This window comes from Furipterus horrens, unplaced genomic scaffold, assembly GCF_987537825.1.
Source record: "Furipterus horrens unplaced genomic scaffold, mFurHor1.1.pri manual_scaffold_10, whole genome shotgun sequence".
NCBI lineage: Eukaryota > Metazoa > Chordata > Mammalia > Chiroptera > Furipteridae > Furipterus > Furipterus horrens.
This window is the reverse complement of record NW_028327180.1, coordinates 98,761,942-98,784,809: the sequence shown is the minus strand read 5'-3', so window position 1 is coordinate 98,784,809 and position 22,868 is coordinate 98,761,942. Positions and strand designations below refer to the sequence as shown.

General features: G+C 42.2%; 1 protein-coding gene across 2 annotated transcripts in view; it reads right to left on the bottom strand.

The window, feature by feature from the left end:
* Window positions 1–22,868, bottom strand: part of CPEB4 (cytoplasmic polyadenylation element binding protein 4) — a 51,723-nt gene that overhangs the window by 3,510 nt on the left and 25,345 nt on the right. Inside the window, exons 3-8 of one of the 2 annotated variants that reach the window (XM_090288591.1) lie at window positions 15,079–15,129; window positions 4,698–4,871; window positions 3,467–3,556; window positions 2,963–3,081; window positions 2,331–2,445; window positions 976–1,157 (exon numbers count right to left, since the gene is read on the bottom strand). In XM_090288591.1, the coding sequence (XP_090144717.1) occupies window positions 976–1,157; window positions 2,331–2,445; window positions 2,963–3,081; window positions 3,467–3,556; window positions 4,698–4,871; window positions 15,079–15,129 (731 nt within the window). The remainder of the gene's footprint in view (window positions 1–975; window positions 1,158–2,330; window positions 2,446–2,962; window positions 3,082–3,466; window positions 3,557–4,697; window positions 4,872–15,078; window positions 15,130–22,868) is intronic. The other variant, XM_090288592.1, reaches the window with a different exon arrangement.

Below are 22,868 nucleotides of genomic sequence, written 5' to 3'. Positions count from 1 at the left end.
CAGGAGGACAGGGCCTTCTGGTCTACCAGACCAAAGACTCAGGAGGACAGAGGCTTCTGGTCTACCAGACCGCAGACTCAGGGGACAGGGCCTTCTGGTCTACCATGCCCCAGACTCAGGGGACAGGGCCTTCTGGTCTACCAGACCCCAGACTCAGGAGGACAGGGCCTTCTGGTCTACCAGACCGCAGACTCAGGAGGACAGAGCTTCTGGTCCTGGGCACAGAGACACTTGGGGAATGCATGGAATACAAAGATAAGAAGTAAATCTGTGACTGCAAGGGAATTGGATACCGAAAGGAACGCAGTGTTTCAAATACAACACATTAGAGAACAGAGGAAAGCGCTATCTGAGGTTTTCTCCAGCCTTTTGATTCAGAAGATGAACCCAACAGAGGAGTCTGAAGTGCTGAAAATAGCGCTAACTGGTCGCCACCGAATTTCAGGCAGCAGGATAGGCTACAAACGAAAGTTTACGACTTCTTCTTAATCTGTTAGAATGAAATATTTCTAAGACATGCAGTCCTAGAAGCAAATGTATTCGATCATTTGTTACATAGTGCATTGCTGAGGTGTTCATAATGTCCCAGGATGAGAAAAAAGAGAAAAGTCAGAAGACCTGAAGGGCATTCATGTTTGTATACTTGATATGACGTAGTAGAAAAAACTTGGTAAATACTGAATGATTGACTAACTGAGCACATGAATGGATGTAGGGGATAGCTTAGGAAAAATTAAATTGACTCAAGTAAACTGATATAGTGTCCTGGTCAGGCTACTCAGAAAGGTAGGAGATAGAAGAAATTCCTAGGAAATCCCTACATGTATTATAGAACATACATCTAATTGGTCCTACAGGCATAACTGTCCACTGTCAGTTTATTGTCATATAAAATTCCCCCACTCCAATCTTGGTATGGACACTAAATTTAGAGGGCCAGTTCTAGAATTTTCTAGAACGCAGGCTAGGACTTACCCGTTTATCTATCTCTCCATGCTGCAGCTGGACAAAGCGGGCACTGATAGCAGCTATGTAACTCTGTTGATTAGAGAATGCGACTCGCCCGGCTCCTTTTGGGTACTTCAGCTCAGGGTCAGTGTCGATCCCAGCATAGCACACACCTCCGTACAGCCGATCCATGATCATGGCAAGCTCCACTGAATAAGGAAGACACAAAGGGGGTGTCTGCGACCAGGAAAACCCGTCCAGCTCACCTGGCTCACCCAGGGCTCCATCAGAGGCAGCGCACCTCCACTCGGAGCTCACGTTGTTATGTTAATTATTCAAACCAAACGTTATTATAACCAGGCGTCGGTTTACTTATTTATTTATATCCTCACCCGGGGACATTTTTTCACTGCTTTTAGAGAGAGAGATGTCCATTTACTTTTTTAACTAAGGGCAGGTATTTTACTTATATTCTCTTTTAATCTTCAGAGAAACCCTATGAAATAGGCCCAGAGAGGAAGATCAACCTATCCAAGGTCACAGATGGTTGAGTGGCAGTGCTGGGCATGGCACCCTGATCTGTCTGCTCTGTACCACCCTGCTGTCATGTATTTACCAGGTCACAAGGTACGGCTTAATATAAGGAAGCGTCTGAACACTAGAAAACATTGGTAGGCTCTTTGGAGGTCCTTCTAGTTTATTTCCATCAAAATCTTGTTACCTTTCCCTACAGTCTAGCTATTGGCCAATCCTTCTTATAGAAACTTAAAATAACGAACTGTCATCCTTTCCATTACATGCTACACTTCCGAAACTGCACTCTTGTTCATTTCATGCTCCTGCCGTACTTATACCACTGACCCTCAAACTAGCTGCCTGGGGATGCAATCTCTTCTGCAAGGACTGTGCTAAAAACACGGTACACTGCCGAGAACCCTGTCCTAGTTCAGCGCTCAGCGGACAGCTGATGAGCAAATGAGGGCGTGGGGAACAAACACTAACCATCTTGATCCATAATCTGTCCTTGAAGGGTTTTTCCTTTTTTCCAGATAATAATGAGAGTGATGGTCACGGGCATTATGAGAAACTACACTAAGCACTTCGCTCATTTAACCCTCAAAACAGCGCTATATAAAGTAGATACACGTATTACTCCATTTGACAGATGAGGAAATTTGAGACTTAGAGAAATTAAGTAATTTGTCCAAAGTCATTCAACTATTAACTGACAGGAGGGCATATGAACTCAAACCCCACTGATTCTAGAGCTCTCACTCTTAGACATTAACTCAAATGCTCATGGAGAATTTAGCCTGAAAAAAGCTTTATAAAATATTTCTTATGCTAAAAGGTAAAGAGGGTGTTTATTTGCTTAATCATACCTGCTCGTAATGGTCGAGGAACACCACCAACAAATATAGTTTTTCGCGGGTCAAGAGGCTGTGAACCATCCATCACAAAGTCACTGTCACTGAGATTCCAAGGCCGAATCTGTACCTAGAGGGTGTGCAAGCCCAAATGTCACATTCTCAGTACAATTTATGGGGAAAGAAGTTCAAAACTGTTGCAGAGTATTTTATATTTTTAGAAGCAATAATTCACATCATTACAAAGCAATAAAGCTATAAAACTAGAAAAGAATTAAAAAGAGTGTGTATCCTAATCATTTCATTTTTAAGAGTAAAATGAACAAAGGTGGAAATTTCATTGCCTATATATTAGCTAAATCTATTATTAATAGAAAAGTCAGCTGCTTTTTCAAAAGCCTTATTAAATAAAGTTTTTTAATAGTAAAGGTTTACCAATATTTTAATTAACCAAAAATTCAATGTCAAAATAATATGTACAAATATACAGAATGTCAATGTTAGCAGCTTGACAACAATAATAAAACTTCATTTCTAGTCTACTTACACATGTGCCAATGAACAGAAAATCATGGTATCTGTGGGTTTTTCAACAGAAGAGAGACAGGCCCAGACCAGAAGCTGTTCTCACGCTAGAATGCACTTACTGGCTTATCTTTGATAGTGGGGCTTGATACACACAGGTAGAGTTTTCCATCTTCTTCGATACAAGCATCAATGAGAGCCTGAACAGAGCTTTCATCTTGAAATAGCAGGAATGCATAGCCTGATAAAAAGGGGGGAAAGGCTTATATTTTCTCCTAATTTCTTTTTTTTTTTTTTTTTTAATTCTCCAAGAGAAAGGAAACAAACTAAAACTAAGGAAGGGAAAAGGAGTTACAACTTTATTTAAAAAAATTAAAACTTAATATTTCTACCTAAAGTCTGACAATATCAACATTAAGTTCAGTTTGATATCTTGAAACATCTTTTATAGTAAAATTAAATTTGAAATGTAAGTATGTATTAGGTAAAAATTTTAAAGAAGCATTTGGGAAAAACAGAAGTTTAACAATGGAAAATCTTACATTGAATATAAACATTTCTGAAAATGCTAAACATTAAACAATGAGAGGATAAGCCGTACATGCATATTGAATGTTGAGAATTACCTTTAGGAGGAAAATAGGATTTGCTCTCTGCCTTATGAGGCCAGTCCACAATTAAAGGACCAAAGCGACGAAAACTAGCTGTGATCTCATCTGGTGAACAACAAAGCAAAAGAGTAGATTTCAGTATTTTTGTGATCATTCTGATGGAAGTAGTTAGAAAACAAACAGTTACAATCTCCTGTTTACAAGGACGGTGCAGAGAACCCCTGCCTCCCTCCGCCGGGCTTCCCCGCCCGGTAACTCTGTGCCCCTGCGCCCCGTCCCTTCCTCCTCCTCTCTGAGCCTCTGCACGGCCCACATTACCTACCTGTCTGCCTACCGACCCATCTGTCATCTTTTTCTGACAGCACGCGCCATGACCCATAACGCAACCATTGTTACCTGCTCGGAGCACAGTCACTGCCCTCTGTACTGCCACACGACCCTCTCAGGCAGGAAGTCAGTGCTGATACAAGGCCCAATTCACAGACCTGAGCCCAAGGGCAAACTACCCCGGCAGCACCTCTCTTCCTGTTTGATCCAGAACATGTGCTGCATTCAGACGCCGTGTCCCGAGGGCACCGGCACTGTTCACTTTAGAACAGCTCTGCATTCTCTCCTGCCGGCCACGGGGGTCTGAAAGTCTGCGGGCCGTTTATTCTGCAGGACGACTCTCAGCCTCGCCCATCCTCTCTCTCCTCATGAACAGGATCGCCACCGTAGTGGTGCCAGGTCATCCCTTCCTAACCGGGCATGTGGATCCTGACCACCTGGGCAAGTCGGTGCCTGCCAACTTGGCGTGGTGCTGCCCACCAATATCCCTCTTCCTCATCAGCCTTGGCACGCACGGCACGCCCCAAAGACTCCCGCCCCTGCCAGCAAGCACAATGACAGTCCACCCCTTTTTGGAAAGGACACCATTGAATTTGGTCAAGGCAGCAAACGCGGACAAAAATGCGGTTAGCGCTCACGTCTGTCCGCACCAGATCCTTGAGAAGCTTCTCAAGAACGTTCACTCTTGCTCACTTAGCCCAACCCCTTGTTTCTGCTCATCCCCAGGGTCCGGCCCCCCTTCCTTCTGTGAAGGACTCTCACAGGCATGCTGAGAAGATGAGAAAAGAGCGATGCAGTCACAACTGAGTCCCCGGAGCCAGGTAAGACCGTTGTTACCATGACAACGCCCTCTGTCTGAGTTTCCTACTGCGTGCCACAGTCTGGCCACTGCACCCCGGACCCTTCTTTCTAAACGTACCTTCATCGATGTCAGGAGGCAATCCCCCCACGAACACCTTGCGAGAATATCGTTCCACTCTCTCTCCGTTCTGGTGAGTGAAGCAGTGGGGTGAGCCCAGGCCACTGTGAAGAGGCTGATCCCCACGGCCATCGTCCAAGAACCCATCTTCCATTGGAAACAGTGAAGACTGACCTGGAACGGAAAGCAGGAGAGAGAGCTAACAGGAAATGTTCCTGGCCACCGCTTATCTCGCACAATAAACAAGGAAAGCCGCTGATTCAATATAACTGCAGCTTTTATTTTTCTCACTGAATAACAAATAGAATCACTTAGATAAGCTCTGGAATTCCCATCACCTCCAAGTCCCAACTGAGTCAGAGAGAAAGTCCATGGTTAAACAGAGGGCTGGCCCACTCTCCCCCTGCGACCCAGGCACTTCGCCGAGGTGGGCGCAAGAGAGCGCACTCCTGAGGGCACCAGGCAGCGGGCGGCACCGCCCTGGCACGGCCCCACAGCCCCTGGCAACCTGGACAAGCACACTAGGCATCAGACTAGACTGTCAGATCTAGAGCACTAAAACTTCCTTAAAACATCAACAGAGTCTGCACAATTTCCTCTAAGAATGGCCTTAAAATGAACGTGTCGATTTTTAAAGAGAGCACTCATTTTAGTTTACCTTAACTAATGGGATCCAAGCGAAACCCATTCAATGCTGTTATCTAGCTTCACTGTCTAGTCTTCTAGAAGCTAAGGTTTTTAGGCACGCTAAAGACATGTTTTCTTTTGGTCGAGTAATAATCAGCTGCTACAGTGCTACCTAATTCTAAGAGCTAGTCATTAAGTTTGATGTTTGAAAAGATCATCCGGACTGGATAAGCAGAAAAGAGCAGAGATGCCGATGGAAGCTATATTCCTCCCGTATTGACCTGACAGCAAAATTCACACTTTTCAATCCAAAGCAAAACACAGAGCTTCAAATCGCTGCAGAATCTCTCAAGCACTGGTCACTTTTCAGTCTGCCAATTTACTCTGGGCACTGCACAAGGCCTCTGCTAATGGATCCCACAGAGATGGATCTTAGGTGTTCTCCCTTTGCTGAGACATCCCAACATCCCCTCGCTGTCACGCTTCTGTTCCTTCCAACTCTCACTACTAAACACAAATAATAGCAGTGTGTATACTCATTACAAATTTATCATGTAAAACCACAGCTCAAGAGTTATACAATGAAGGTTTTAAAATGACTATAAAATTGGAGGCTATTTACTGATTTCCAAAAATCATTTACATTTTGAAGCTGAGATATTTAAAATTGTCTAACTTACTTTAAAAAGGCAAACTATTACAGATGGTAAAAATAAGGTTTATTTAGGCACCTCTAGGAAATGATGTTTTAAAATTCTCTAAAATTTCTAAAGCTTTATCCTAGTGTTTGCAATTTATATGATTAGCTATTTATTTAGCTAATCTCATTTTAAACCAAATGTATGATGCTGACTTAGTTAAAAAAAAAAAGTAGACAAGGTATTCAGGTACAATTGAACTTCTAATATAATCAGGTTTTTGAGATGATTTGGGCTGTATTTTCCTTTTTAAAGAATCTTAGTTTTTTTCTCCTAAGAAATTCCTTTCATAAAAAATAAAAGGGAACATCTTTAGATATAAATAAATTGAGTTTATAATATAATATAGGACAATTATGTTGGTTCAAATCCAAATCCTACCACTGTGACTCCTTGAAACTAGAATGTCTCTAATGTTCAGTACATGTGTCAAGTATATACGAATCAAACCTACGTTTCATTCCCGCCCCTGCCCCCCCTTCCCCATGAGGGTCAGAAATTAAGCAAACGTGGGTCCTCTCCAAACGCCACGACACATTCAAATGTTAGAAACAATAATGTTACCTCTCCTTCGCCCACATGTCCTTGCTGCATGTCAAATGAGAAAGACAAAACAACCTTTGAAACATTGTCAAAAGAATCCATTATGATTTCATCTACCAGCTTTTGAAATTGAAAAAAATTGGCTACATATAATTTTGTGTCAAAAACAAAGAATCTGGATGGTGAGAGGCCAATTTACTCCTTTTTTTTTTTTAAGTTAAGGACTCTTGTTTTAAAGGAAGATTTTCGCTGTAACTGTCACTCAAGGTCCAAACTAGTATGAAACTGAAGGAGCATGTCACATGATCTAAACCAGCTACCACATTAACCTTTTCGCTCAGCGTTGCCTGCTAACGCGCAGTTACATAAATATCACAATATTTCATTCTTGGCGTTTTCGCTACCACAGGATAAACAGCCATTTTATACTGCCGCTCAATTAATCCCTAATAAAGAAGAGCATAATAAACGAAATCGTTAGGCAATTTATACACTTCCTTTTGACCAGAGGTTCCTTGACCCTAATCAAATCTTCCACTATGCTCCAAATGCTGAAAAGTAAAAGGTCTGGCATTTTATCAACAAGCAGGTTGCAGCCAAGAAGGAAAGGATGTAAATATACTTATACAATTATATGTATTTCCCTGAATACTCAGGAAATGGCAGCATAAACCTGATATCAGAAAACTTCTGAGAAAACCTCTTTCCTGAAACAAACTGGCACTGATGAGCCCCGCCTGTCCAAACGCCGCGATTCCACTCGGCGCTCAGGTCTTGAGCGCCCCCCTGCGAGGCGCTGTGGCTGGCTGGCTGCAGGGCCACAGCGGTAAATGATGATCATGCAGCATGCCTGTCTGCAGTGACAGTTGTGTGACAGGTGCAACGGGGACAGAGCGGGAGGAGCGCTGGTTTTGATTAAAGGGTCGGGGTGGGGGGTGGCATTTGAGATGGACCGTAAAGGAAAAGCAGAGAAAGGGCATTGCAGGGTGGCAGGGCTGCAGATCGGGTGCTGTCATGTTGAGGGCAAGGTGCCCAGAACAGGGGCACACGGAACAAGTGGGGTCTGGCCTGGAGATTAGGTTAAACAGGAAGCGGCAGAGACTGTGTAACTCAGCTGTAACTGACAGGTGTGACTTAGAGGTACCATGTGCATATTTTCCAAAAGTGAAATTATGTCTTATACCAAAATACATTTCTACCAAAACTAGATAACATGGGATTTCACCACAGTACTTGGGCAAATGGATTAAAAAAACATAAAATCTCCCTCAGCTGTTAGGTTTTCCTTCCCTAGGTCTTAGGTTTTCAAAAAGGGAAAGGTATTCTTTTACTCAGTCCACCTGACAGGCGTTAAAAAGACAAGACAAACGCAGATGCTTGCTCAAAAACATTCTATCCATGTTAACTGGCTGCTCCAAAGACACGCGCGTTTGAGGGAACGAATTATTTTAAAATCCTGGTTCTGTCAACCTTAAAGAGTTGACTGGCACTGCCTGGATTTCTAAGAAAACATGTTCGAAAGAGTAGGCTTTTAAAAACTACAAGATTAACATAAAAAGCTCATGGCTTTCATTATCTCAAAAATAAATGTAGTTTCAGGAACAATAAAGGCCACAGATCAAAAGTGAATTCTAATACTCTCAAAGTCTTCAGATGTGTACTTTCCAACTTTGATTTTATGCACAAAATTAAGCTGGTTAATAGAAAAGGATTCATGGTTAAATTCTGGTATCAAATCCTGAAAACTACTTAGAAACATCTTCCCACATTAAGGGAAAATTGGTTATAGGTATATAATGTTTATAGTTACAAAAACTGTCCATTCAAATAGGGACATTAATATAAATGAGTACCAAAAAATAAACATAAAAACAATGACATTCTAGAGCACAGAAAATGAGAATGTTTAAATGTTTGATTTCCAATTAAAATGTTATCACTATAGTGTTCTTAAGGTAGATTTTAACATACAACATATATATGGGAAAGTATACAGGTCCTAAGTATACAGTTCAAAAATTTTCTATAACATGCTCACACACATGTAACCAGAACCCAGATCTTACCGGGACGGTCAGCGGTGCCACTGAGCCTTATGGATGGGACATACTGAGGACTTTTCCTCCCCTATTTCAAATTATAGTTGGCGCCAACATGGAATGATAAAATATTTGTAACACACACCTCACCACTTTTCTGAGGAATCTGTCTGGCCAGACAGATTTCCAATCTCATGATTATCAAGTGTTGCATATGTTTGATGTTTCTCAAACATGCAGGCGGTAGCAAGTTAAGAAAAACGACTTTAAATATGTTTAAAGAAATCTACATTTGGAAAACTTCTAGTTAAGTCAGCTGACATAAACTGCTCAGAATTTGCCTTTAATTACCAAAGAGTAATGCATGTTTTTATTGAATAAAATCTTCTAGTCCCTATCAGGATTAAAATAAGTACTATTTATATGTTTATTTTATTTTATTTTTATTCTTTAGTTTTGATTTAGAAAGTCCTCAGTAATTTAATGTTTAGTATTAATGTTTCAAGAATGTTCTAAATGGGCTGGAAAATTACAGCTCTAAGTTTTTATAACTTCTGGATGCATGTTGTTATTAGATCTATTAATAAATACTTTATTTCCAAAATGTCTTTACAAATGCCCTCTAGTCATCATTAACTTCCCTCTAGTGAAATATTCCACTGGTTTGGGATGCTATACTTTACAAAGAAGGTACAGAAAGACTTAGGTCTTTTAAAAATATACTACATATATTTCATGGTATACAAATGTACAATATATAACTATAGACTATATATTTCACTATAAAAATGAAAATATTTATCTCTTAAAAGTATCTTTTTCTCATTTGCTATAGTCAAAAGAAACAAGGTATCTGCAACAGTGATACAATTATAAGAAGAAATACTTAGTATGTAGCCAGTGAAAAAATATGGCACATATTCGCGTGATACTAAAGCTCTCTAACATGGAGCATACGTGGTGTGCCTGAGTGTGTATTGTATGATCCTTGTTTTGTAAATCTGAAAATAAAGAAAATGTAAGTAGATGTGGGAATATGCATACATCTTTTTTCCGGAAGCAACCACAAGAATCTCTGGGAAGAGAAACTGGGATGGGGAGAGAAAGAAGGATTTTTACTTCTCAGTTTATTCCTCTGTGTACCATTTACACTTATTATTATTCTGCACACCGTATTACTACATTCAGCAATGGAGCCTTTTTTGGTCCTCTGCTTGGTACTTATATCAAAGACAAATGCATATTTGAGGAAAGTGTCCTTTCCTACAGGAGGGCATCGAATCAATTCTGCAAAGAGCCGGGCGTCAGGCCGCAGGCATAAAACTGCCCTAGGCGTTCAGCAGGCCACGAAAGGCGGGTCCTGCCCAGGCTGCCCTGGCCTGCCTCAGCCTCTCCCCCCACCTCTCACTGGCCCACGCTGAGAAGGCAGACAGCAATGGTATTTGGAAAAACAAGGGGAGAAGGCTCAGATTAGACGCTATCAAATAACAGATTTTTCCAACAGGACTAAAAAAAGTATGTGAGGAATTAGTCAAGTTAACAAATCAGTTAAAAAGATAAAGATCAAAGGCTAGAAGCTAACACAAGTTATTATGTTAACAAAAGAATAAAGATGGTAGAACCAAAACGCAAACAAACATCACAAAGACCAGGGCATAAAAATTCAACAAAGATGCAAAGACTCATTTAAAATAATTTTATATATCAACTCCTAATTTAATAGACTCATAATCACAAAATCATTTTAATTTATGCTTAATAGTTCAAATTTCCTATGTTATAGTGACTTGCATTTATACTAGCTTGTTGGTACAATATTCACATAATCTTGACGAGATATAATAAAGATACGAGGCTACGATTTGTAAAAAGCTATCTGAGAGAAGGACAGAGAATATAACTCTAGTTATTGCATATTCCTAACCCTGTTTGTCGTTTATAAAAGTGGAGAGCTGATACGAGAGTAAACAATACCATATGTGTATGTTATGGTTGGTCAGATGCTCAGTAAACAATGATTTTCTCCCTTCCTCAAAAGTAAACGCATATATATATATATGAATATATATATATATGAATATGAATATATATATATTCATTCATTCTTAGGTTGGTCTTCAACAATTACTCTTAGCTTTCCTTACTATTCTAAGTCTAACAATTGTAAAGCACTGTTAGAATTTACAATACATTTTCATATTATCTTTTTCACTCCTTATTGGAGCAACTAGAACCATATTATATACATTTCCAGAGAGCATAATCTGCATTTCTCCTGGGTAAATTACGCCCTCCCTTTTCACAGATTTCTCCCCTCCACCCCAACCCGTAAGCCAACAATCGCCCCCCTTCCATCCCACTGAACTATAACTAAGAGATGGTGTGCCACGTGCTAACCTTTCAGAGATCTCTTACGGGTCCCCTCCGAGACGAGCAAATATTTTAGCCGATGCTTCCAAGTGAAAGACGTCTACAGAGGAAAGGAAATACCTACACGTGCCCAGGAAAACCTAATATATATATTTTCTCGTTGTTCGTAACTTTCTCTGTCCCAAGGTTTTCTTTTTCTTTTTTTCAAGGTCATTTTTGAAGCCCCTAGTCCCAAGGGCTAAGTGCTGAAATGGGGGCGTGGAGGAAAAATGACAGCGCGTAAGCACTTTTACAGCCGTGGGGATGGCTGCGGGTTTGTTTTCTTAGGCAAAATAAGGCTTCGAGCTGGGAAAAGGAAAAATGAATGTTCTAATCCATCTCCTTCCTGACCTAGCTAAGAAACTGGCTTTCTTTTGTAACCATAAGATGGGTCTTCTAACTACATTCCTGTTACCTCTGATTTAGGAAATCTTCTCCCGTTAGGTAGGAAAAGGCACCTGCTATGGGATGACTTAGTCCTCCTCTTCCAAATTCCTGTGCTGAAGTTCTAACCCCCCACTCCTCAGAATGGGACTATATTTGGAGAGAGGGTCTTTATAGAGGTAATTAAGTTCGAATGAGGTCAATGAGGTGGCCCTAATCCAATATGACTGGGGTCTTTGTAAGAAGGGATTAGGACACAGACGTGCACAGAGGAAAACCACGTGAGGACACAGAGAGAAGACAGCCACCCACAAGCCAAGTAAAGAGGCCTCAGAAGAAATCAACTCAGACTTCCAGGCTCTAGGGCCGAAAATAAATTTCTGTTTCAGCCACTCAGTCTGTGGTACTTGTAACGGCAGCCCCAGCAAATGAATACTATATGCAAAAAGTAGCTAGAAAGTTTGTTGTTGTTACTTTTTAAATTCATTTAGAATCCAAGGATTCCCTCTCAAAAAAAAAAAAATCTATAACTCAGAAGGCAGCACTAAATTGAATAATTCCCTAGAATGTGCATGACAGCATTCTTAGCACCGTTATCAATTATTATTTGTTGGATTATACTGGCGATGTCTTCAAAGACACGAGTGGTATACGAAGGTCACTGTACAGAATGAAAACTGAGGACTGAGAATGGCGACAGCCATAGGACCCAGGGGCGAGGAAGCCCTTTTTATCTCCGTACACACCAACTCCAGCATCATTTCAATAAACTGCTGAAGGTGGGAGGCTACTCTGAAGCCTTTCTCTTTTGAGATTGCTTGAAAATTTCAAAACAAGTTCTATAATAATTATCCTAGTTGAAATTCAAATGTTCATGCCAGGAAGAGAATAAACAGCTCTTCAACCATTTTATCCAAACAAAACAAGAAATGGCTTTCAACTCAAAAGAAGCTCGGAAGAAAAAGCTCTGGAAGTTACCATTAAAATAAAGCAGAGTAGCTACATATAATCACCTTTCTAAAGGGTTTTAATGCCTGGGTAGACTATTTATGGTGAACAGGGAGCTCCTACAGTTCCTTAATGTCTTAAAACTGAATAATGGGTATGAAGCAACACTAGGCATTAGGCTTTTATTTTCAGTTCTGAACTGAAAATGAGTAAGATGTGAAGGGACTGCTTTTTAAAGTGAATATAGTAAGTTTTAGGTTATTTACCTTAATAACAAACCAAAAAAAGCGTGTTCAGTCACAATTTTAATATAGTCTTCTTAATCTTCTGTATTGTTTTTTTCTTTATATATCTTTAGCACTAATATTCCTAACCCCCCCCCAAAAAAAACCCCAAAAACACTCTATTTTAATTTTACTATGTGCCAGGTGCTAAGTTAAATAACTAATAAGCATTTAATCTTTATCCCAATCCTACGAGATGGGTAATATTTGTGATTCTTCATTTTCCTTCATTAAGCACAATTAATGTATTACACTGGATTTGCAATACACGTACTCCCAAAGCCTGAGCTAAAATGAGAACAGAGCCCCTAAAGACCAATGCATGAATGAGATCAATTTATCTAGAGAAGGAATCCACCACAGAAGATGTTTCATAAATTTGGCTGAAGAGAACAGGCTATGGCTATGCCTGAATCCAGGTGACTAAGAAATTGATTCAACACCCCTCCACCCCCAACTTGTTATAATTCTATAATCTTTCATCAATCTTCTGTTATAATTTACTTTGCTACTGAAGAAAAAACAAGTCTATCAGTCAACTCCAACATCTGGTCTACCTAGGAGTTTTATTCCCCATTAGAAGTGTATAAAATCGGCATCTGGTCCTAGTGGGTTAGTTATTGGGAGCTAACACTTGATTAAATCAGACAAAACCAAGCTCTGAAGCCCTAGACCAAGAATACTAGATCTGAGACCATGACCGTCATAACCTCCCACTCCCAGGTCTTGCTTGAGGAGCCAGTAAGTTTCTTTGACATGGCTTTGTTCTTTATCTTCCCATCTTTCCAGTTTAAGCAATGTGCACCTCAGCCAGTATACCTTTATAATAAACACAATGTCCATGAATGCAGTGGCAAAAAACATCTAGTCCCCTTCTAGGGTCGATTTCAAACATAAATACTTGGGGAAAAGGGTTACCTGTACTTTCTTATTATTTATTTTTTTGCCAAGGGTCATTAAAAAATGATCTGTTCATAAAAGACAAAATATTTATTGGGGGGGTGGAGACAATGTCATAATAGATTCTTTTTTTTTTTTTAACTAAGTGGATTTAGCTTTAAGGAAAACTCACTAGAGAATGTTTATTTTTCTCACCTCAACAAAGATGGACCAAGGGGCAAGTGATCAAATTCAGTGACTTCACGAGGACATTGGGACACAGAAGAACTGATCCCTTTGCCTAAGATCACACAGCGGAACCTCAAACCTCGGTGCACTGCGATTCCCACCCCACAGACCTGCCGCTGGGGCTGGCCCACAGGAAGAGCTACCAAGGTAACCCTGACATTCCCCCCCTTCGGCTGATGCCACTGTTACCACTGCGTTTCCTTTTCAGGCTACACACAGTTATGCTGAAATATTATATTTTGGCCTCATTGCTGGCAGCGGCAGCACGAGAAGACCAAAGTCAGGCGAATAAGTGAGGCTTTTACAAGCCGCACAGCCTCCAGGGGATCTGATGCGCCCACAGCCGCTGCCATAAATCAAATCCCCGAACTTCTCCTGGTGCGACAGCTCGGCAGCCTGCAGAGCGCTGATCTCCCACACGGGCCACAGAGATAACTTCTAATTCCGCATTCCCAATGGGCCATACACAGGGAGAAGTTTTATTTGGGGTTTGTTTTGCTTTGTTGTTGGAATGAGGAGGATAAAGCTATTTAGTCAACACTTCTTAAAAGCGGTGGGACTGAGAATGAGTTTGGGCAAACGGAAGGCAAACTGAACTCACAAATGTGAAATCCACTCACTAGTAAATGAGGGAAAAAGAAGTAAACAAGGCCTCTGCAGTCCACCCGATTATTTTAACCTACAGTACGACCGAACAGACACTCTTTGAGTCTTTAATTAGTGCTGAGTGTAGACGTCTCCTCCTTCCCTGTGAAATTGAGTCTGCTTCAGCAGAAGCCCATAAACCAGAGCTCGACAGCACAGCAGTAATATTTAGAACAGGCGTGGAGAAGACACTGTAAGGGCCAATGAAACTGCATTTTTCTTGTTCTCCCTGGACGGCAAACAGTCAATGACCTTGTCCTTTGCAATGTCAGCCCCTGTGGTCTAAGGCTGCTTTTTCTGGTTTCAGATCTCTGATTACACTGGAACATTTTCCCAACTACATGGAGATGATTTTTATGTTGATATTTCAAAGGTCAGTCTACAGGAGCTAAAGTTAGATTAAGCCATCCTTTTTGTATCATTATGTAATTCTCACTGTGACCAATTTCAAGAGAGAATTGGTTGGCTCTCAAAGTTTAAAAAGTTCTTGCCACAATTTGAAGGAAAAATAATTATTCATAAAGTTCCTGATGGATTAATAGCCACTTTCAAGTGTCACTACAGAATAAACCAAGGCCATTTCTCCGCCCGTTGAAGCGTAACGACTGTACTCTCTCACCTACGCTGCCCTGTTTCCACCTACGAGCCTCGCTGGGGTAAATTGGTTATCACTTACCATTAATAAGCAGAGAGCTATCGGATCCTGGATATGAATAGTTTAGACGACCTGAAGGTAAAAGAAGGCCGTTACTAAATTTATTTTTTTCACAGATAGTTTAAGCGTATTCAATAAAATAAAAAAAAAATAATAATAAAAAGAAAACACTGAATTACTTGCGTTAATAGTATGGCATTTAAAAAGCTATCTTTGGGATAAAACTTTGTTGTGCCAATAAACACAATGAGTCAGAGGACATATATATTAATCAGCATGTTCACAAACATTCACATAGGGAAAGTCTGAAAGAAGGCAAGTAAAACTCTCTCCTAGTTAACTAGTCGGTCATTCTAATTCCTCAACCCCTATCCAAAGTAATTTCCTTTATACCATTATGTTCTAATATCAATTCATAATAACAATCTTCACATTTTTTGCCCCACAGATATGAACATTTTTTTCAAATGTATAGTTTTTTTGTGGCTTTTTAGAAGTATGTAATTAGCAGTAATATTTTTCTATGACTTAGAACAAAAATGCCAGGCTTATGCCTACATGTACAGACATGCTAATGGGTTTAAAATTCACATTTTGGAGCATCAGTACAGAAGGTAAAGAAAAACATATCACTGTATTTACACACGACAAAAAATATCAAAGCACACAGCATAATGCCCAGAGCACTGCAGGCACTCAAAAAATGTTGGGTTAGTTTCCCTTAAATTTTTAAGTGGTTCAAAAATCTAGCTCTGAACCTAAAATTGGCACCTACAATGCCCATGAAAAAAGTTTGTGAAGGTACTAAAATTTTTGGAGGATGTGCCAACTTCTAAATTGCTAACCACAAATAAAGGGAGGGAGATGACGCTGGAAATGGCTTCTCTATTTATAAGGAATTATATTTCTGTTTGGGACGAATTTCTACATGTAAGTTGAGGTATCTAGACCACAAACCCTTACGGAATGCACCCTAATTCTGTGTTATACATTATAAAAATCATTGCGGCAATATTTGTAAGCGTCCATATTCCACAGGCCCATCTACGCCCACCTTTGTAAGAATGGCGGAGAACCCTCAACGTCTTGCTCGCCTAAGGAATCGACAGGGGAACCATCCTGTTAGCCGCACTGGCCCAGCATGATATAAATCAGGAGCAGTGTGAGAATTTAAAACTAACTCAGAATTACAAACATTCCACAGGAAACCGTAGTCTAAACTCTGACCCCACAGATCCACAGAAGACCCTCCAAGGACATGGAAAACTGGGCGAGCAGGGGTCCTCACGTGCCTTGCGGCTGGGTGGGGCAAGCCTCCCAAGAGGGCAGGGAGGCTACCCGGTTCCACCACGTTACAGGAGCCAGGGCTAGCGCGGGCCTATGGACCTCACATATTGACGGCTCCAGGAAAGAGCTTGAGGCTCAACTAGCCCTCGAGCTCTGAACATCCTGCTTCTCTGAAACAGTCTCCATAGAAGTGAACTCACGCTGTGAAGAGAGAACATCATGCTTTATCGCTTGCAGCTTCAATTAATCCACATCCAAAGCTTGCGAGTCTAACATGAAACAAAATCCGAACTTATCATAATAGTTTTCCTACAATTTAAAGTCAAATACAAGGCTTGTTTGTACTCTTATTCAGTTGTTAATTGTTCTATTTAAAATTTCAGCTTGTTCCCATTGAGGGAGGGGACGTAGGAAGGGCGATGAGGAAGGAGGAGGGACAATTTCTTCCTAAAAACCGACTTCGCTATTTAATGAGCATAGGCACAGCCCAGTGGCCTGCGCCACTGACTTCCGTCTGAACTGCTTTAACTCCAGGCCCGGATCGTCTGACGTGTCACAGTGCGCTCTTTAGAGAGCACAGACTTGAGATGCTGGGACAAGAGCGTGACCCTCAACCCTTAAAAACGTGGGAGGGGGCGAGCGCTGCTCCTGAAGCACCTCCTTGTGATACGGGCCGCGTCCCTGCGACGGAGCACAGCACACACCTCCTACCTGTAAGGCCCGCCGGGAATGAACTGAGCGATCACACATACCGTTTTCCTTTATCATAAAACATTTTTTAAAAAGATGATAGAAGTCAATACAGGGCCAAATGTATGTGATTACATTAACTGAAGTACAGAAGAAATGTTTTGTATATTTCTAAGAGGATATTCGCATATCCTGATACTTTCGGTGCTCGAGTCCCAGCTGAAGGCACGGCTGCCCCGTAGGAGCCACGACAGCGCCTCTGGTGCCAAGGGAGGGCAGTTAGCAAGCAGAGCCTGCAGACAATCGCTGAACAGGCCGGCCCAGTTTTAGAAATCGAGTTCTCCCTCATCAGAGAGCCGCCGTGTGGGTAACTTTTAAGAAGAAGAGGACCGTGTCAGCTTGCCGGGCGCCAAGTGTCCTTTCGCTCAAGCTCTCAGCGGCCCCTCGCAGCACACCTCCGAAGGAGAGCCGCCCCTCCGCCCCCAAGGGAGGTGACCTTTGATGTTGTTTTTGCTCTTCCGACTTCTGAATAGTGTCATTCTAGTCCCCAGCTAACACAATGCGGCCCTGGAGAATCATTGGCAAGGTTCGCAGCTTAACTCTGAAAGGTGATACTTGTTTTTAACTTTTGACCTGGTCTTATGAGTCCTCTCAGGTTAGACTCAATTTTGACCTCCGAGTAGCAAATACGTCTGTGACATTTTGTTAAATATAAGTGATGCTTTCTACTTCCAAGTTTAAAATATAAACAGTGACATTAAAAAAAACAAACACCTCTTTTTAAAAAACTTTCTTAAAGCTTCCCTAACTTGTCGGCCTTATCCCTTCATAAATTCTACAATTAAAACCTCTAGGGTCAGCCATCCGTGACATCTACCATGGGTGACATGCGTCACTTTCCCTCTGGAAATCTCCCGAAAGTCCCCGCCTGAGGCTCCATGGGACTCTCAAGTCCCCTCCACGCCTTGCCCAGGCCCCTGTGCTCCCTCCATTCTGCACCGCTGTCCTCTGTGCTCCATGGAGACCGACCCGCACAGGCACTTCTGCGTTTTCTGTCTCAGGGCCAGCATACTGACACTGCCCTCCTTCATCCAGAGGGCATTTCTCAAATCCTTTTCTTCTGTTGCAGTTTCACCTGTTCCGGGCACCGTTCCCCAGAAAGAAAGCCCCTTTTTAGATCAACTCGCCAAATTTCTTCTCTAGCCATGTCGCATCAGCCACCCTTCTTAGGTCATTATTTCAGCTACTGGCTAACTTTCTTATCTCTCTTACATAATAACCCCGTTTAGGGACTGGAGTGTTTTGTTTTGTTTTCTTGACTAGTACCTCGGGTTTCCTGTTTGGGCCCGGGGCAAGCATTCAGGGGTTCAGCCACTGAAATTAGAGCACCAGCGTTTCACAAATGAATAAAGTGAAGACAAAAATAACTGATATATCTAAATCTAAATATAACCCAGTGTTTATGGTTTTTGTTTCATTGGTTTTTTGATAACTCATCCTATCTATAAATATAACCCAGGTTTTGGCACATGTCGGATTTAATTCCTCAAGGGAAAAAGAGGGCACTAGGGTTTCAGGCAAGTGAACCTACTTGGTAAAGAAAATTCAATCTTGGAATCCTCTTGGCATTGACTGTGTTACAGATATAAGGAATATTGCCTGTTCAGCAGTCCTAATGTGAAAGCGCACTGTAACGGGAAAGTAAAAGTCTCTGGAGGCCAGCGGTGACATTTGGAGCCAGAAGCCTGGCATACATCATGCAGAAGGCACAGACTATATTTGGTGACATGACTCAACCTAGCCAAATATAGGCAACTGATACAGGGAGACTCTGGGGAACCACACTACCAAATGCCACAGCCCTGAGCAGATCCTCGCTGCCATCGGGCAGCTCTGCGCTGGGCGCTCACGAGCTGGGAGAGAGCCAGCATTTACCAGCGAGGCCAACCAAGGATGCCGGGAAGAGGGGGTGCGCGAGAGGACGCGATGTACTGCCATATCCTTTTAAGACACTAACTGAAGTAACCGACTCAACGAGAATAAAAGGAGAAAAGACTAGCAGGAAATTAATATATTAGCAGTATGTGTATGTACTACTTTCAAAATTAGATAAAAGTTATCTTCTAAAAAGTCAGTCAGATGCCATTGCTGCTGATGATTCAGCAGGAAACGATACAGTAAAGGCTGCCCTTTCAAACACACAAAGACCAAAAACATATCAAATGCTCTACAGGGCCATTAGACCTCAGGCGATGCCCTTCTCTTTTTCAGAGCCGGGCCAGTATCGCTGGTGACGTGGTTTAGGCCAAGGAATGACACTGGGGGATAACTCTACCAGGCTGTCCAGAATACGGATAGACTGCCACGCGGTCCTAGAAAGTGACAGTGTGAAACTCTTAAGTTACTTTTTAAATGGATGTGCCCTGTAACACCTTAGCTACTCTAAAGAAAAGGGAAGGGTCCTCAGGAAACATCATTACAGATTTCCGATAGGGAAAGGCTGAGTATGGGCGTGGGCCCGTTTCTCAGGCCGGTCCGAGATTCATGCACACAGCACACTCATGTACAGACACATGCATCTGTCGTTGTTGTCTAGCTAGAGGTGCTCCTACTACCTTGCTCCTGCTCCTTTTTAGTTCATGCTAAGTATGTAGAAGCCATACCGCAAAAAACAGGTTTTAAAGACGGAGCCCCGCCTGCCTTCCTGCATCTGTTTTTACCGACACTGCCAGAGACCTGCAGCGAGGCGGCTCTGCGGGCCGGGACGCTGATAGCGAGGCTCAGGGAGCGGGGAACGAATGCGGCGTCTGAACACCACTTGATGCTCATACAAATGCAGAACGCACGCCAGTACACACTAACAAAAGTGTATTCAGTGTGCTCTACCACTGAATAATATAAAGGTCACCATTTTTAATCGTTTATTCTGTTGACCTACAAATAACTCCCCAAGTCAAAATCTGGACTCTTACTCTCCCTCCCAGCCTATATGTGACACAACCAGCTTCCGGTAGTCGGCACGCCATATCACAGCGCGGCCTGGCTGGGACTGACCTCACCTAGAGAGCCCCGCCCCCCACAAAGACCCATTTAAATTCATTCACACACACACAGTGCAGGCTGAACAAAACCCCTCTCTGGGACAGACCCGGCTTGCCGTTGAAAAGCCAGGGATTATAAAAACACTGCGTTCCCTGGCCCAGCCCCCGAGGCTCACCCCCCCACACCGCCATTTCCGGTCCCCTATTAGGCACTTCGGACCTTCCGAACTACTGGCCCACTAACGGTTACGTCTGATTCCCTCCCTCTGTCTGGAGTGCCCTCCCCACTCTCTGCCCCGAATATCTCACCACTCAGGCCCCCATCCTCTTGCCCAGGTAGTGCCCCTCGTAGGCCTTGCCTCCTACGGCTAGTCTTCACTAGGACAAGCCGCCTGCTCTCTGGGTCAGATCACCCACATGCTCCTTACAGCGCCCTTGACACTGATTATATATACTGCACTTAAATGATCTAGTTCTAAGCTTGACACTCATTACCTGCACTTAAATAATCTATTTCTAAGCTCTCTCTTCCTCTAGGGTAATAAGATCTTTATGGACAGATTTTGGGGTCTTACATCCCAGACCTTGGAGCAGAGAAGGGTGCTCAGTAATAGCTGTGGAATGAATGAATGAAGCAGAGCAGCTGTGGGTGCTCCTTGTGCCACCGACATGCAGGGAACAGGGTGGAGAGTCAGACCTACCCTATCTTGTGACCTGAGTCACATTACTTAGCTTCTCTGAACGTCAGTACAACAGGGAAATTCACATTTATTTCGCAAGGCTGTTGGGAGAAATTCATGAGACAATTTTTGCAGAATGTCCAGAAAAGCCCCCTGTATAGAGTAGGTGCTCAATTAATATTAATTCCTTTCCCCTCCCCAACTATAAGCCAGAGATAAGCAGCAATTTCCACCTGTCAGGGCCGCAGAGAGGAAGGATTCCTTTTAGCACATAAGACCCACACTGGAACCTTGGAGAAAGGAGTGGCCATCTGGGGGATTTTTCTGCTTCAGAGAAATGAGAACTTTTCTAGTTTTCTTGGTTACAAACAGGAATATAATTCTTCTCCGGGAGAGAGAAAAAAATTTAACTTCTTGCTTTTTTAACAGCCAAACTGGCAAAGCAGTAAAAGTATTTTAGGAAATGAAAACTTTGAAAATCCAACTTAAATTTTTTCCTTTTACTAAAACTCAGGAGGATCTTCCTTTTGTACCAAAGGCTCACATTTAATTTTTCAATTGTGATATGACAGTTGAAACACAGATTGTAACAGCGTTTTTGTAGAGCGTGGAAGGTTTCCTATAAAGGAAGGGTTGCTCTAACTCAGGGCAGGTGCAAAGCTGCGAAATCGAAAAGCATCTCAGGATTTCAGGCAGGAGGGAATGTCTAGAGAGAGAGAACAGCAAAGAGCTGACCTAATTAAGGAATTCAAAAGATTTCCTACTGCCAGTAAGCCCAACAACAAACCAGCAGGCAGGAAGGCTATTTTTACCCCTGCCAGAGGACTTCTGACTCTAGATGCTACATTTAGAGGACAGAGCAACAAGATAACTTGCCTTAAGAGGATGTTATGATACCAGTGATTAATGGCAATTTTTTTAGCTTTAAAAAACTAGGCACAGTTTTTGTCCAAACTAAACCAGCCAGCCAAAGCCAGTTAGTTTGTTTGTTTAAGGATAACATAATGAGAATAAAAGGGGGCTGGGGGGGTGGGAGACAGACCAACAGGTAGTAGAAAAGCTTTACGTAATATAGAAAAAAAAAAAGGGCATAAATTAAAATTCTCCTACTCTGTAAAAAGGCTGATTAAAAGCAGCATGTATTACAAGAGACATGTTTTAAAAGAACCAGTGAATGAACATCAAGGATTATATAAGTGGCTCCAAGATAAAAATGGTTTTCAGAAATAGCTCTCTGTACTGACATAAATGTAAATAAAAGATCAAGACAAACTTACGAAATCCCTAGGGACCGTAGGCCAAGTTGTTTGCCAGTGATTGAGAACTTCAGAGAGATAAGCCGCTCTTAAAATTGCTCACGGAAGTCCAAACCCCAAAAGGCAATCTGCAAAGTCACTAGTTGGCTTTCTATATACACACCTATCAGCAATTTGAATCACTTATTTAACATAAATTCTGATGAATTTATGAACCTCAGTGAAGAATGTGCTTGAATTTCATACCTGGTCTAATTTCACCTTTAGATATTTCTAAGAAGGCCCAGTTCCTATTTTCTGCTATTGATACTCAAGGCATTGAGTCTTCCTCTTATTTATCAGCCTTCAAAACTAAATAATGAGCACGCTATTCAAAGGTATCTGCTAATTATTTGGAGGATGTGCTGCCTGAGGCAGAAGTCTTTGTTTTTCAGCCCTTGGCAGGGAGTGGATGCTTGGTAGGCATTTGTTGCAGGAACGGCCTCCCACGGCTTTACAGTTGACACATATACGCAGGCGAGGGGGGGGGGGGGCGGAGCGCCGCACGTCTGAGTCACTCTAGGAGCACACGTGCTATGTCTCCTGACGGACCCGGTGAATCAGAATCAGGCTCCAGGAAAAGAACACGCCAGCCTGGAAAAGTCTCCTCAGTGACTGTCCCGCCCCTGCCCCCAGTAAGGCACTGTCTATAAGACACCAGCGGGCGCGGCATCTGAATCTTTTACGGACTACGAGAAAACACCGTTCTTGCATTCTGCACCCAGTCTCCTGAACAGAAACGAGATTTCGTGCCCACTCTCTGTCTAAAGCACCCCGAGACAGAAACGGTGACGGCTTCTCACGTCTGCTTCCCTCTT